Source organism: Amphibalanus amphitrite, unplaced genomic scaffold (genome assembly GCF_019059575.1).
Source record: "Amphibalanus amphitrite isolate SeventyFive unplaced genomic scaffold, NRLGWU_Aamphi_draft 001123F_arrow, whole genome shotgun sequence".
Taxonomy (NCBI): Eukaryota; Metazoa; Arthropoda; class Thecostraca; order Balanomorpha; family Balanidae; genus Amphibalanus; species Amphibalanus amphitrite.
Genome location: NW_024882617.1, coordinates 93,714 through 106,914, shown reverse-complemented (window position 1 = coordinate 106,914; position 13,201 = coordinate 93,714). Strand labels below are relative to the sequence as shown.

The 13,201-nt window shown below is 48.9% G+C and overlaps 1 protein-coding gene across 2 annotated transcripts in view; it reads left to right on the top strand.

Moving 5' to 3' along the window:
- The first annotated feature begins 2,594 nt into the window (after positions 1 to 2,594).
- Positions 2,595 to 13,201, top strand: part of LOC122370335 (sodium/nucleoside cotransporter 1-like) — a 41,298-nt gene continuing 30,691 nt past the window's right edge. Inside the window, exon 1 of one of the 2 annotated variants that reach the window (XM_043345829.1) lies at positions 2,595 to 2,876. In XM_043345829.1, the coding sequence (XP_043201764.1) occupies positions 2,802 to 2,876 (75 nt within the window). In that variant the 5' untranslated portion in view covers positions 2,595 to 2,801. The remainder of the gene's footprint in view (positions 2,877 to 13,201) is intronic. The other variant, XM_043345827.1, reaches the window with a different exon arrangement.

The following is a 13,201-nucleotide window of genomic DNA, read 5'->3' as shown; positions in this document are numbered from 1 at the left end:
ATGGCCCCATATACCATACATGCCTTTATATACGATCAACCTTCACTACCTTGAGGTCTGTTTTGCTGTTGGGCAGCTATGAGGTCATGTGACGTCATCAAAGGTCACCAAAGGTTTTTGGCCAATAACTCCGTACAGGAACAAGATACAGCCGCGTGGATGGTCTCATTGTGTTCAGCTCGTCAAGACGCATCGAATGATATACATGATGACCTCGAGGTCACGTGACCTGAGGTCAACCTTTGACCTTGACCTGTCGAGGTCAAGATATATATCATTCGATGCGGATTGACGAGAGGATTACGATGATGCCCTTAGTTTGTTCCTATCTTGACTAATTCGAAAGTTATTCGAGAAAAACTCTCAATATCCAGCGCCGCCATTTTGACTTTTTCGACCCCTGTGACGTCATCTTTGACCTGACCTGAAAATGACCTTTGTAAAAATTGTAGATCTTGACCGTGCGTATCCGATGCCGTTTACTGCTTGTCGCTATCTTGCTTCGTTCTCGAGATCTCAGGGGGGCGGTCATCCGCCGCCCCCCCCCCCCCCCCGTCGGTGCGAAGTTGGCGCAGACCCCCGTCGGTGCGCGGGTTAATATGCGTCTCCCAGGCCACAGCCGACAATAAGGCGCAATCACACAGCTCAGTGTCACGATGGACCAAAGCCAACCACACAGAAGCGTGAAATGACCCTTATCGACTCGCAGACCCGGCGCTCTTGGCCCGCCTGACCAGCCACGGAAAGAACGTTCGGCTCTCGTTCTACTAAACACATGTCATATTTGTTAGTTTATCTATCTACATCGCTATTCAAGTTATTCAGGATACCTGTGAAGAAAATTCATTGTTCTGCTCGATTTACAACATGCTTTAATTTAACATTTTTCTTATACATGTTTTGTTTCATCCAGGAGAAGTGAGTGCGCAGGAGAAGTGAGCGGGGTTTCACCGTCAGAGTCTGTACTGGTGACAGAGCTGCTCGGCCGTGCGACCGGTCAAAGGTTACCCTGCCCCACCGGGCGCTACCCCCACTCCACCGGAGCTGAGGCCGGTGCAACCTCTGACATTTCAGCGCGGCCAATTTTCCTTAGGTATAGGTATGGGCATGATACCGAGCTCAATTGAGCAAAGTAGACATGAACAAATGCAAATTAATGCATGATGTGAAGATGACTGAGCAATGAATTTTCTGCTCATGTATCCTGAATAACTCAAGTACCGACTTGAATCGTTAAACTGACAAATATGACGTCTGTTTAGTAGAACGACAGCCGAACCTCCTTGCCGTGGCCGGTCAGGCGGGCCGAGAGCGCCTGGTCTGCGAGTCGATAAGGGTCATTTCACGCTTCTGTGTGGCTGACTTTGGTCCATCGTGACACTGAGCTGTGTAATTGCGCCGTATTATCGGCTGTGGGAGACGCATACTAATGTTTAAAAATATTGCTCCGCTAAATATTGTTCTTTTGGCGTTCAGCTTTCACTGGAAGTCAAAAATACATGTTTATATTTTCAAGAATGTCTGGGACATTAAAAATTATAAAGTTGACTAAAAAATTATAAAGTTTTTACAAAAACGGAATTTTCCGAAAAGGCGCTCGATCGATTTTGATAAAAGATTACATTTCGGATTCAGCGCATCGTCAGTTTTCGAATGGTATAAATCGTTTCTTTTGAGCCTGAGATGACCTTCCGACGAACCGTGCCTCGGCCGGCGCGTATGTAGAAAACCAATAGGTCCGGCGAGGGTTAAGGCTGATCCACATACAAAATGCGTGGCGACTCCTGCTCGTAATAGCTTATAAGTCATAGCTTTGCCTTTGCCTGTAGCATACCCACAGGCCGACCTTTTTTGCCTGCTTTTGCTCCCGAGATCGAAGTTTCTGACATTCATTTTGCGACGCGGTCACTCGGGTATACAATCTGTGTGAAACTGGCCATGTCTAGGTGACCCATGGCGGATGGCCAGAGATCAGAACATGACCCCACCCTCGGCGGCCTAGAACCGTACAATGTAGGGGTGCGACCAGGACCACTAGGGGTGGAAACGATTAGGCACAGGATAAGCGTTGTCGTATTTAGAGGACAAAACTTTTGCTGGACCCTGCACCATGGTCATAAAAAATCCATCTATTGAAGGATCAATATTTGGATTTCCACCTCGTAGTTTTGCAACTGATTTAGAGTGTATACCTAAACCAAAATTGAGCTAGCTGTGACTTGTTTGGCGGCGGTCAGAGCTCCAAGTGTGAACAAGCCAGCCAAAATGTTGATAATTTTTACTTTTATTCGATCCGTGACGTCATCAGTGACCTGGAAGTAAAATTTTGAAATGCTTTTCTGATAATTCATGTGCTGGGTTTTCAAAAGCCGTTTGAATTTTGAAAATCAGTCAGTTTCTTTCCGAAATCTTAGGGGGGACGAAATGCTTCCCCCCACACGGGTTTTAGTGTCGTGAATAGCCCCACGGGGCGCAGGTTAAGCTCATTCAGTTTCCCACAGATCAGGCTTTGGTCCGTTGTTGTGCGCGGCTCGAGCGCTGTGCGGCCAAGTTCACCTGTAGACGCAGCGGCCCGGTCGGCTCGTGCCGGGTACACCTGTGGGGCAGGTGCCACCAGCAGACGGCGGCCGGCGGCCGAGCCGTGCGGAGGTGAGCGGCCACGACGGACTGAGGCCGCCAGCAGCAGACAGCGAGGGGGACCCGCTGACGGCGCCAGCAGCCGGCAGCGAGGGGGACCCGCTGACGGCGCCCGCGGCAGCATAAAGAGAGGACAGAGCACCTCAGCACTCCAGGTCGGCTCTATGCCGCGCAACAGCGGCCAGCTGAGCTTGGACTCCACCGACTACGGATCCACGCAGAGGCAGCGGCAGAACCAGGTGAGCAGGGGCCGGGGACAGCAGACAGACACTGACCCGACCGGCCGGGCCCGACCAAAGCCGGGACACGCCGGCTGCACCGCCAGGCACACGGAGACCTATCGAGCTGGGCTGACTGAAATTCGGTGCGCTACCGTAGTTTTGTGCAACTTTGGCCACCAAGGGCAACTTTGGCCCACGCCTGGAAAAATATTTTGTTTTGCTGTAGCGTTTTACACTTACCTGCTGAGTTGGTCCTAGGGCCAAGTTGAAGGGCTAGGAGGGGTTAAAACAGCACATGACAAATTAACGGAAAATCAGGGTAGGCTGGGATCCAGTGAGGACGGTAAACGAGTGCGCCAGTAGTCAACTTGTGGTTTCCAACTTGTACTGGTTAAGGTAAGCTCAGAATACAAAAATATTCAGAATGGTAACTGCTTTCTTTAAAATGATAAAATAGGTGGAGAGCGTGTTTCGTTTTAGCAACCAAAGAAAGGCGCTGCCCTCGCCGGACCCAAGATTCCTTTACTCGCCGGACCTATTGGTTTAGGTACCTACTACATACGCGCCGGCCGAGGGGGAGGGACGGGCATGACCCCCTCGCCGTTTCGCCCCTGGTGGAGCTAGCGCGTCGCGGAAAAAACGAGCGTGTGCGCCGTTACGAGACGCAGAGATTGATGCCTGATTTTAAGGTCCTCGGTCAACTGGTGACCTCTGAGGTCAGGACAAGTGCCCCAAGGTACGGTTCCGTTTTTTTGTGAAGAACTTCGCAAAAAACGGCCGCAGAGTCGTGACTTTGGCAGGATCGTGCTTGCCTCGCTCAAGCGCGTCGAATGATGTACTTTTGTTTGGAAGAGGTCACCTTAGGGTGTTGAGTGTTGACCTCAAGTCACGGTCAGGTCAGCACCCCCAGGTCACGAAGCTGGTCGAAGGAGGTCATCTCGCCTATCATTCGATTTGACAGATCTTTCTGAGTCAATTGGTGGCTTTCCCGACTCGCTAGCAGACATGTGTGTGGATCCGAAAAAAATAGATCTGGGATCTGATCCCACGGATCCTGATTTCGGATCCGTTGGGATCATAGATCCAGTTCTTAAATTTATCGACAGATCCGTAGGGATCATAGATCCGAGTCTAATATTTTTGCTTGAGATCCAGTGAGATCATAGATCCTCATTTATTTATTGTCAACACAGAAATCCCAAAAAATCGCTCGTTGCAACTCACAAACGTTCTTATTTAGTGATTTATGTGATAACAAATCATAAGCCATAGTTTTATGCACTGGCGGATCCAGACTTGCGTTTTGGGGGGGGGGCCAACTCATGCAGGAGCCAAACCTAGGGTACCCCCAAATCCTGTTTTCTCATCGGATTTAGGCCACTTATTTTTCGTCACAGCCCTGACACTATGAATATTTTTTTTAACTAAAAATAAAAATATATAAATGGTAGCCCACCCGACCCATGCCTTTATATTACTTTTTAAACACTTACTATTGCTTTTGTCGACCAGTTAACCCGCTTCGAGTCAGTGCTTGGGTCCCTTTGCGGGCCGGGAGGTGGTAAAACGGGAGGTGGTCTAACTCGGCTCCTGGGCCAGGCACTGATTGAACTGTGCTTCATTATCGCTTGGGGGAGGGGGCAAACGGGCCACTTTAGGCATCTGGGAAGGGGGCATGGCCCTAAATGCCCCCTCCCTGGATCCGCCAGTGTTAAAGAGACCATTGGAGCTGCAGTTGGGTACCTCAGACGTCAGGGTACGTCCTCAGATGTATAGGACGCGCATGGAGACCTCTTATGCTATAGTGGACTGAAAGGACCCAAAGGAGCCTGTCTAGGGCTCCCGGAGATAGACGTGGGCCCTCAGGAGCCCGCCAGAGCCCCAATGAGGGATAAGTGAGGGATACCAAGTGCCTGCAATTGCATATTGCATAAGCCATAACGCCATTACAAATCAATATAATATGTACCAGTGGCAGATCCAAGGGGGGCCACATGGGTCATGACCCCCCTTGGTGCCCGGGGGCACCACAGGCCTGTCAGGGGCACCACCGGCCTAGCAGGGGCACTACCAGTCCGCCAGGGGCACCACAGGCCTAACAAGGGCACCACGGGCCTGTGAGGGGCCCCACAGGCTAGGCTTGTCAGGGGCACCCCAGGTCTGTCAGGGACACCAGAGACCTGCCAGGGGCGCTGCCGGCCTTGCAGTGGCACCATGGGCCTGTCAGGGGCACCAGAGGCCTAGCAGGTGTACCACAGGCCTTACAGGGGCACCTTGGGCCTGTCAGGGGCACCACAGTCCTGTCAGGGCCCAGGGGCACCAGCGGCCTAGCAGGGGCACCACAGGCCTGCCAGGGGCACCACAGGCCTGCCAGGGGCACCACCGGTCTAGCAGGGGCACCACCGGCCTCGCAGGGGCACCATGGGCCTGTCAGGGGCCCCACCGACCTCGCAGGGGCACCACCGGCCTCGCAGGCATCACGGCATCACGCAGGGGCACCTTGGGCCTGTCGGGGGCATCACGGGCCTGTTGGGGGCACTTTAGGCTTGTCAGGGGCACCACAGTCCTGTCAGGTCCCAGGGGCATCAGCAGCCTAGCAGGGGCACCCTAGGCCCGCCAGAGGCACCACAGGCCTGCCAGGGTCCAGGGGCACCACAGACCTACCAAGGGCACCACGGGTCTGTCAGGGGCACCTCAGGCTCCCGTGCCCCCCCCCCCCGGATCCGCCAGTGATGCCACACCACGCGAAACACCGCCAACTCCCAGCTACCGCGCCATAAACACGTGCCAACAAGTCTTTTTGAAGGTCGACTCCACTCGCGCAACTTTTGACTGACCCTCACTGCTACCATATTGCTTCCATATTATGCTGTGGAAAGCTTTACTTCACCAAGTGGCTAAAAACCTCCATCAAGGTATATTTTCTTAGCAATTTTTCTTACGTTTTGGGGGGGGCCAAACAGGCCACTTTAGGCCTTTGGGGGGGCCATGGCCCCCGTGGCCCCCCCCTTGATCCGCCAGTGGTTTTATGGCACTTATTGACATAGAAACACTTGCAAACTTGGTTTAAAATGTTGTGCATGGTGGGATCCACTCAGATCATAGATCCATGTTCTTGGTTTATCATCAGATCCTGAGAGATCATAGATCCAGGATAAATTTTTCACGCCGGATCCGGTGGGATCATAGATCCGAACCTGCAGTTTGCTTCGAGATCCACTGAGATCATAGATCCATCACTCGGATCCATGCGCATGTCTGCTCGCTAGTTTAATTTGATCCTGAGTTATTGGCGAAAAACTAATATGACCCTAATGACGTCATAACTGACGTCACGCAAGGTCAGCATTGCAAAAGTGACGCATCTGACCTTGCAAAGAGTGCATCAAATCACGATTCTGTGTGCTTGAGATAGTTGGAGATCGTTCCCGGCGCCAGAAGAGCAGTTTTTATTTTTCCCCATTGACTTATAATGGCGAGGTCACTAAAATGACCTGACCTCATATGAGCTTTAGTAAAAATCCGAGACGTACAAGATGTGCGTGACGTCAATGGATACTAGATACTGCAAGTTTCATTTCACTGTGGAAGCTCCTCTGGCAGTGAGGGCGTTGCGAAGTTGCGACATCTGAAGACCGTGAAGAGGATCACTTATGACGTCATAGGTCAGTAATCTGACCTGACCCGAAAATGTCGTGGGGGTCAAAAGATTTGTCTTGAAGCAAACGTCTGGTATGCCACGTTTCAGCTCTCTATCGCCAGCGTGTTTGGAGCTATCGCGAAAAAAAAACTATGGGGGGAGAGCGGCACCCCATAGGGTGCCGCCCCCCTCGGGGCGAGGGTTAACCGTGTAGCGCCTTCCTTTGGTTGGAAAACGAAATACCGAGTGCGTCTCGAGACATCTCGAGGTCGAGGGCGTCTCGAGGTCTTTGCCTGTCTGGTCCCGATTTGAGAAGCAGTACTGACATAGGTACTGACAGCACTGAGTACCGAGTGGCAGGTACTGATGCCAGTGCGTTTTTAGGGGTTTGCGCTTGGATTCTGCCAGAATGCTCTTTTTGTAGGGGAGAGTGGGGTAATTTGGCCGCTTTTTTAGAAAACGATATAACTTAAAATTGACGACACATTTCTGCATTTTCTCAACGCTGGCAGGTGTCGCATTCATTTTACTTTACTGGACAGTGAACTTGAAATGATAGAATAATTACTTATATTGAAATTGTGACGTATTACAAAGGTCTGCAAGGCGGCCAAATTGCCCCACTAGCAGGGTTATTTGGCCGGGGGTGTGGGGCAATTTGGCCGGTGTTAGTTTGCGGTCGGGATTTTCTGTTATATTGCGAGTCAGCTTCAGATTCAGCAATGACGTGTGTCCTATGACGCATTTGCCGCATTTTGGAGGTTGGCTCAGGGGTCACAGGGGTCAAAATAGCCAAATTAGCGGCTCTAGATGCGATCACAGTTTTTTTACGAATAACTTTTGAAGTAATCAAGCTAGGCCAAAACTTCGAACACCATCGTAATTCTCTCGTCAGTCCGCATCGAAACATGTATGTGTTGACCTCGAGAGGTCAAGGTCAAGGTCAAAGTCAAGTTTGGCTTCAGGTCACGTTACCTCAGGTCGCTTGACCTCAAGGTTACGTGAGTTCAAGGTCATCATGCATATCATTCGATGCGCTTTGGCGAGCTGAACAGAATGAGACCATTTGTGCGGCTGTACCATTTTTATGTAAGGATTTATTAGCAAAAAACGTTTGGTAACCTTTGATGACGTCACATGCTCTTACAGTTGACCAATCGGAAGCAAGGCATCAAAGTAGTCAAAGTTGGTCATGAATCATGTCATTTATGGTACAATTGACCATGAAAACTCGGCCGTCCCAGCATAGTGACCATGAGCGCACCGGCCAAGTCGCCCCGCTAGTCCCGGCCAAATTACCCCATATTGCCATTCTGAAAAATTTTGTGTATAAAGTCATCACGGCTATACGGAATAAGATGAAATTGCTCTTGGAACCGCTGAACACCTCCAAGAATGGCGCTATAATGTCTGAATTCGTTTTTAGCCCAAATACTACATGTTATACAACTTTATAAACAGAAGTAAAAGTTACCATTTTCTAATGAAATTAACGTTTTATTAATTTTGAATAAAACTACGAGGGGCAAAGTTTTGACATTTGTCCTCCAGTTGTTTCTACCCATGACAAATGAATAGAGACTAGAGTTATTTCACTCACTTTTATTAGACATCGTACAGGTGGGGGCGGCCAATTTACACCACCGGCCAAATTACCCCACTCTCCCCTACAGGTTAAGGTAGTGTTGGAAACTTAGCCTTGGCCTTTGAATACACGCTGTCTTTTGTGTGATTTTTGTGTGTGTGTGTTTTTTAAACTCGCTAAGGTAGGTAATGGCCGATTTCACGACGCGCTATCCGGCGAGTGCACCTAATTTGACCAAATCTGCACCTAATCTCTTCTACAGCAACTATCTGTATTTTATGAATTTATTTCAGTGTTTTCCTCGATGATACTCTCTGATAATATGACAAAGCAGGCATATAAGCAATTAGTGCAACCCTAGCTGATAGCTAGTAAGAGACACACTGAACCTGATTTGACCAAATTTGCACCTAATCTGCACCGAATGTGCACCAGATGTGTACCAGATGGCCGTCGTGAAAACGGCTAATGTTGTCATACGGTCGGCAAAAGTGAGTAAAAAAGGCGGAAACCATAAATCTTTTAGCGCATATTTTTTGCTGGGCCAAAGTTGCCATACTAGCATACAAGACTGAGATTGGGTGACTGAGGGTGGGTGACCGAGGCTGGGTGACTGAGGCTGGGTGACCGAGGCTGGGTGACTGAGGCTGGGTGACTGTGGTGGGTGACTGAGGCTGGGTGACCGAGGCTGGGTGACTGAGGCTGGGTGACTGTGGTGGGTGACCGAGGCTGGTTGACTGAGGGTGGGTGGCCGAGGCTGGGTGACTGAGGCTGGGTGACCGAGGGTGAGTGACCGAGGCTGGGTGACTGACGGTGGGTGACTGAGGGTGAGTGACCGAGGCTGGGTGACCGAGGGTGGGTGACTGTGGTGGGTGACCGAGGCTGGTTGACTGAGGGTGGGTGGCCGAGGCTGGGTGACCGAGGCTGGGTGACCGAGGGTGGGTGACCGAGGCTGGGTGACTGAGGGTGGGTGCGCTGCTGGCTGAGATAGGGTACGCTGCGCGCTAAAAATGTGTAGGTATATGGCCACCTCTACAGCGTGGCTCGTCATCATTTCAGCACTACTCCCAGCCAAGTGACTGACAGACAGGGAACATCGGCCTACCCCGCAATGTTGTAAAAAAAAAAAAACATTCAACGACCTGCTGAATGCAACGCAAACACCCGAACGTGCCCTAGAGGCACATTTTTAACGGACATTGTTGTAACATGTGAGACAACATTAGCTTCAGAGGAACATTTATTTCCGTAATGACAACGCACAATCTCGTTTACCTAGATGACGGTCGAGAACACTCTTCATTCGTCCTGCTGGGTCTCGGTGCTTTGGCGCCTTGTGCCGCGGCCCTCCTCGGCCACTGTGAGCGCCCGGCGCGCGGCCTTGGCCACGGTCGCAGACACGAGTCGCCGCCGCCATTGTTCCGGCCCCAGCTGTAAGGCGTTGTGGGACGTTTTGTGCTGACGATTTTTAGTGCAGTCATTCAGCGCCCTTTGATATTCAGTGCGCTAGCTCAGGTGTAGAACGCAAGTTTGAAGTGAAACGCTCCGTAAATGACGGCAAAAGAACTCGGGAAGCTAGTAGTGGCCGTAAATGACTTTACAACCAGAGTGCCTGTTCGACTTTCCTGCCGATATTGTTACGTCAGTTTTCAGATCGATCTGCATTGACTGCAGTTAGGAGCTAATAGCCGCGAGTTTACATAGGGCTAGTTGCCAGATAGTGGAATTCCGATAACGGACATTTATTCCACTAACGAGACATTTCAGGCACATTCCGCTGGTTCTGACGACCTATCTCGCCTTCTGGCCGGATAAGTCGTCAGAACTAGCGGAATGTGCCTGAAATGTCTCGTTAGTGAAATAAATGTCTCGGTATCGGAATTCCACTATCTGGCAACGAGCCCGGCTAATGTCCGCGGCATTCCGCGACGCGCTAGCTCCACCAGGGGCGAAACGGCGAGGGGGGTCGTACCCGTCCCCCCCCCCCTGGCCGGCGCGTATGTAGAAAACCAATAGGTCCGGCGAGGGTTAATCCTATAGTGGCAGGCTCCTGGTTACCTTGTAGGGGGGTGTGGGGGGGGGGGGCTCTGTTGGTTGGACCCATGTGCCGTACGGCCCCTGATCAAGCTAGAGCTTCACGAAAAAAAACAAGCGTGCTGTCCGTGACAAGAGAAAGCCGATGATAGGTACCTGCTTTTTAGGTCCTAGGTCATTGGTTGACCTTCCAGGTCAAGGACTCAAACGTCAGGAAAATCGGGACCTATTAGACCTTCGTAAAGTGAGCTTGTTTTGAGGTTTTTCGGAGGTAATATAACAGTATTTGAAAGATTTGTTCAGAAGGATCCAAATCTAATTTCGAATTGCATGTCGTCAAGAAAATCATCCTTATCGTGACCGATTTCCTTCAATTTCTTTGAAACTAAAACTGTCTTAAATAGTCCCACCCTATAGGGCTATTTGAGGCAGGCTTCATCCAAAAAACAATTTTCACCATTATCACTAGCTGCAACGAAATGCTGCATCTGAAAGAGGTCACAGGGAACTGCATTTTTGTGGTTTACACGCAATAAGAAATATGAATCCTTTTAAAGGGAAAGGCCAAAAACTGTAAATTCCATTTCAAATAGCCCCACCTTACGGCACCAGAAATATCATTTGGATACCAAAGTCTTGGTATGTTAATCCCGAGCCGATGCAGATTTGAGATTGGGTTATCAAAGTCGAAATGGCTCGGTGTAATGTTTAGGTACACTACCTTACGCATGTTGAGACTCCCTTCCTAGTTATCCCGCGCCCCAGTGGTGGTCTCAGCCAACTTCGCCCTAGTGGGGGGGGGGGGGGGCATATGTTACCACCCACCTCTAACTCAAAAACTAAGAGGGCTAGAAAGACGCAGTAAAAAGCAGTCGATAGCTCTTAATACGTACGTTTGAAAGTATTTCGGTCATTTTTCACCTTAGAGCAGTATTGGGGTCACCAGAGGTCATCAAAGGTCAAAATTTGCCAATTGTCATTATATTTTTCAGAAAGCATGCCGCTATCTCAGTAACTATGGTAGCTAGAAAAACGCATGGAAGTGCAATCGATACTTTTTGAACTCTTCTTTTGAAAAGCTCATTATCAATATTGACCTCAGGTCAACGGTTTAGCCTCCAGAGGGCAAAAACTCCAAAAATAGCTGTTTTTACGAAAAGTGTTTTTCGACAATAACTTTCGACTCCGAAAAGCCACGACATTTCTATTGCCAGAATCCTGTTCCCCTCGCCGAGACGCGTCGAATGAACTATAATTTGACCTTGAAAGGTCAACTTAAAAATTTGACCTCAGGTCAAGGTCATGACCTGACCGGAAAAGGTCATGTTGCATATCAGTCGATGTGTCTCAACAAGACAAACACAATGAGACCATCATCAGTGTTCTATCTCTTTCCAATCGCGAGTTATTGGCAAAAAAAAAACTGTAGCCTCAAATGACCTCGGATGACCTTTCTAGAGGCTATCAGCAAAAATGACACCTTGGTCATCACGAATGGCCTAAATCATTATGATTCTGAAATATTTGGACTGTTCCTATGCGTACACACGGATCTAGAGGCATTTTCATTTTTCTCCATTGACTTGTAATGGAAAGGTCACGCCACTGACCTGACCTTAGGTCACGGATATAAAAAATCCGAGATATACAAATTGTAGGCGCCCATAACAGCATGCAATCCACCAAGTTTAAAACCTTTCTGACAAACACTGCAGGCTGGACATGATTTCAAACTTTTTTAGGCTTGGTCAGTTAACTTGACCTGGTGACCTGACCTGACATGACCTGGGGTCAAAATTTCACACATTGTCCAAAATTGATGTACCAAAAGCCACCCCAAGCGGCGCGGCGCTACGCGCCGCGGTTTCTTATTCACACGCAAAAAACGCGACAGGGTGGTAACATATGCCCCCCCCCCCCCCACTGGGGCGAAGGATAAGTCTACGTGCACCATCATGTCAATATTTGGAATGAGCAGACATTCGTGGGGCATTCCACGATAGATCGTACCACTTTTTTCCAATTTGACACCCTCATCTCTCGGAATTTGACGAGAATTGGTCTCAGGGGTAATCAGGGGCTCTGAATCCACCTGTAACAATTTCAGGCTTATCAGATAAGTATTTTTTGAGTTATGGTGTATAACATTTTTTGGATCTTGCTTTGCAGCGCTAAGTTTGCCGGGCTGTAACTCTAAGACGGATTATTCAAATGCCAAATGTTATATAACATTGAACTTGCAATGAACGAGAAATTAATATGTATTTTTGAAATTTCGAAAAATACGCTATTTTTGATATATGACATATCGAGTTTTCTTTCATTTGTATTTTTTGGACTTTGGGACCAATTTTTTTTGAATTTTTATTTCTTTACAAAAATATTTGGCTCATTGTTAAGAAGTATGCGAAAAATTAGGAAGGTGTTCTTTCTATAAATGTATTTATTTTACGTCACGATAACGGTTTCGAATAGTGATTTCGGGAGGGGAGCTTACAAATGGCGTGGTAAAGCTGCCTAGTGACATCACGGGTTACTGAAATTTCAATTTAAGTCTGAGTCATCAGAAAAAAGTGAAAAGAGGGTTCATTCAACCCTCTTTCCTATAAGCGCGAGGGTGAAAAAGGCTGTTTGGTTCTGACATTGTTTTGGACGCCAATGACCATAGCTGTCCGAGATAAAAGTTACAGGACGCATACATGGTGTCCTCCAGAGGTCTCAAAACTTGTATGTCTGGGAATTTTTCAAGGTTACATGAGGTCAGGTCGGTCACGTGACATCACTGTTATAAATCAATGGGGAAATATAAAAACTGTTATTTTGGCGCCGAGAATGATCTAAAACTATCCCACGTACATGGTATCGTGATTTCATGCACTCCTCGCAAATTCCAATGCTTTACTTTTGCATTGTTAACCTTGCGTGACGTCATTTATGACGTCACTAGGGTCGTACGAGTTTTTCGTCAATAACTCCCGATCAAATGGAGCTAGAGAGTCAGGAAAGCCACCAATGGACTCGGGAAGACCTTCCGAATCGAATGATATGCCATATGATACCCTTTGCCCAGCTTCGTGACCTGAG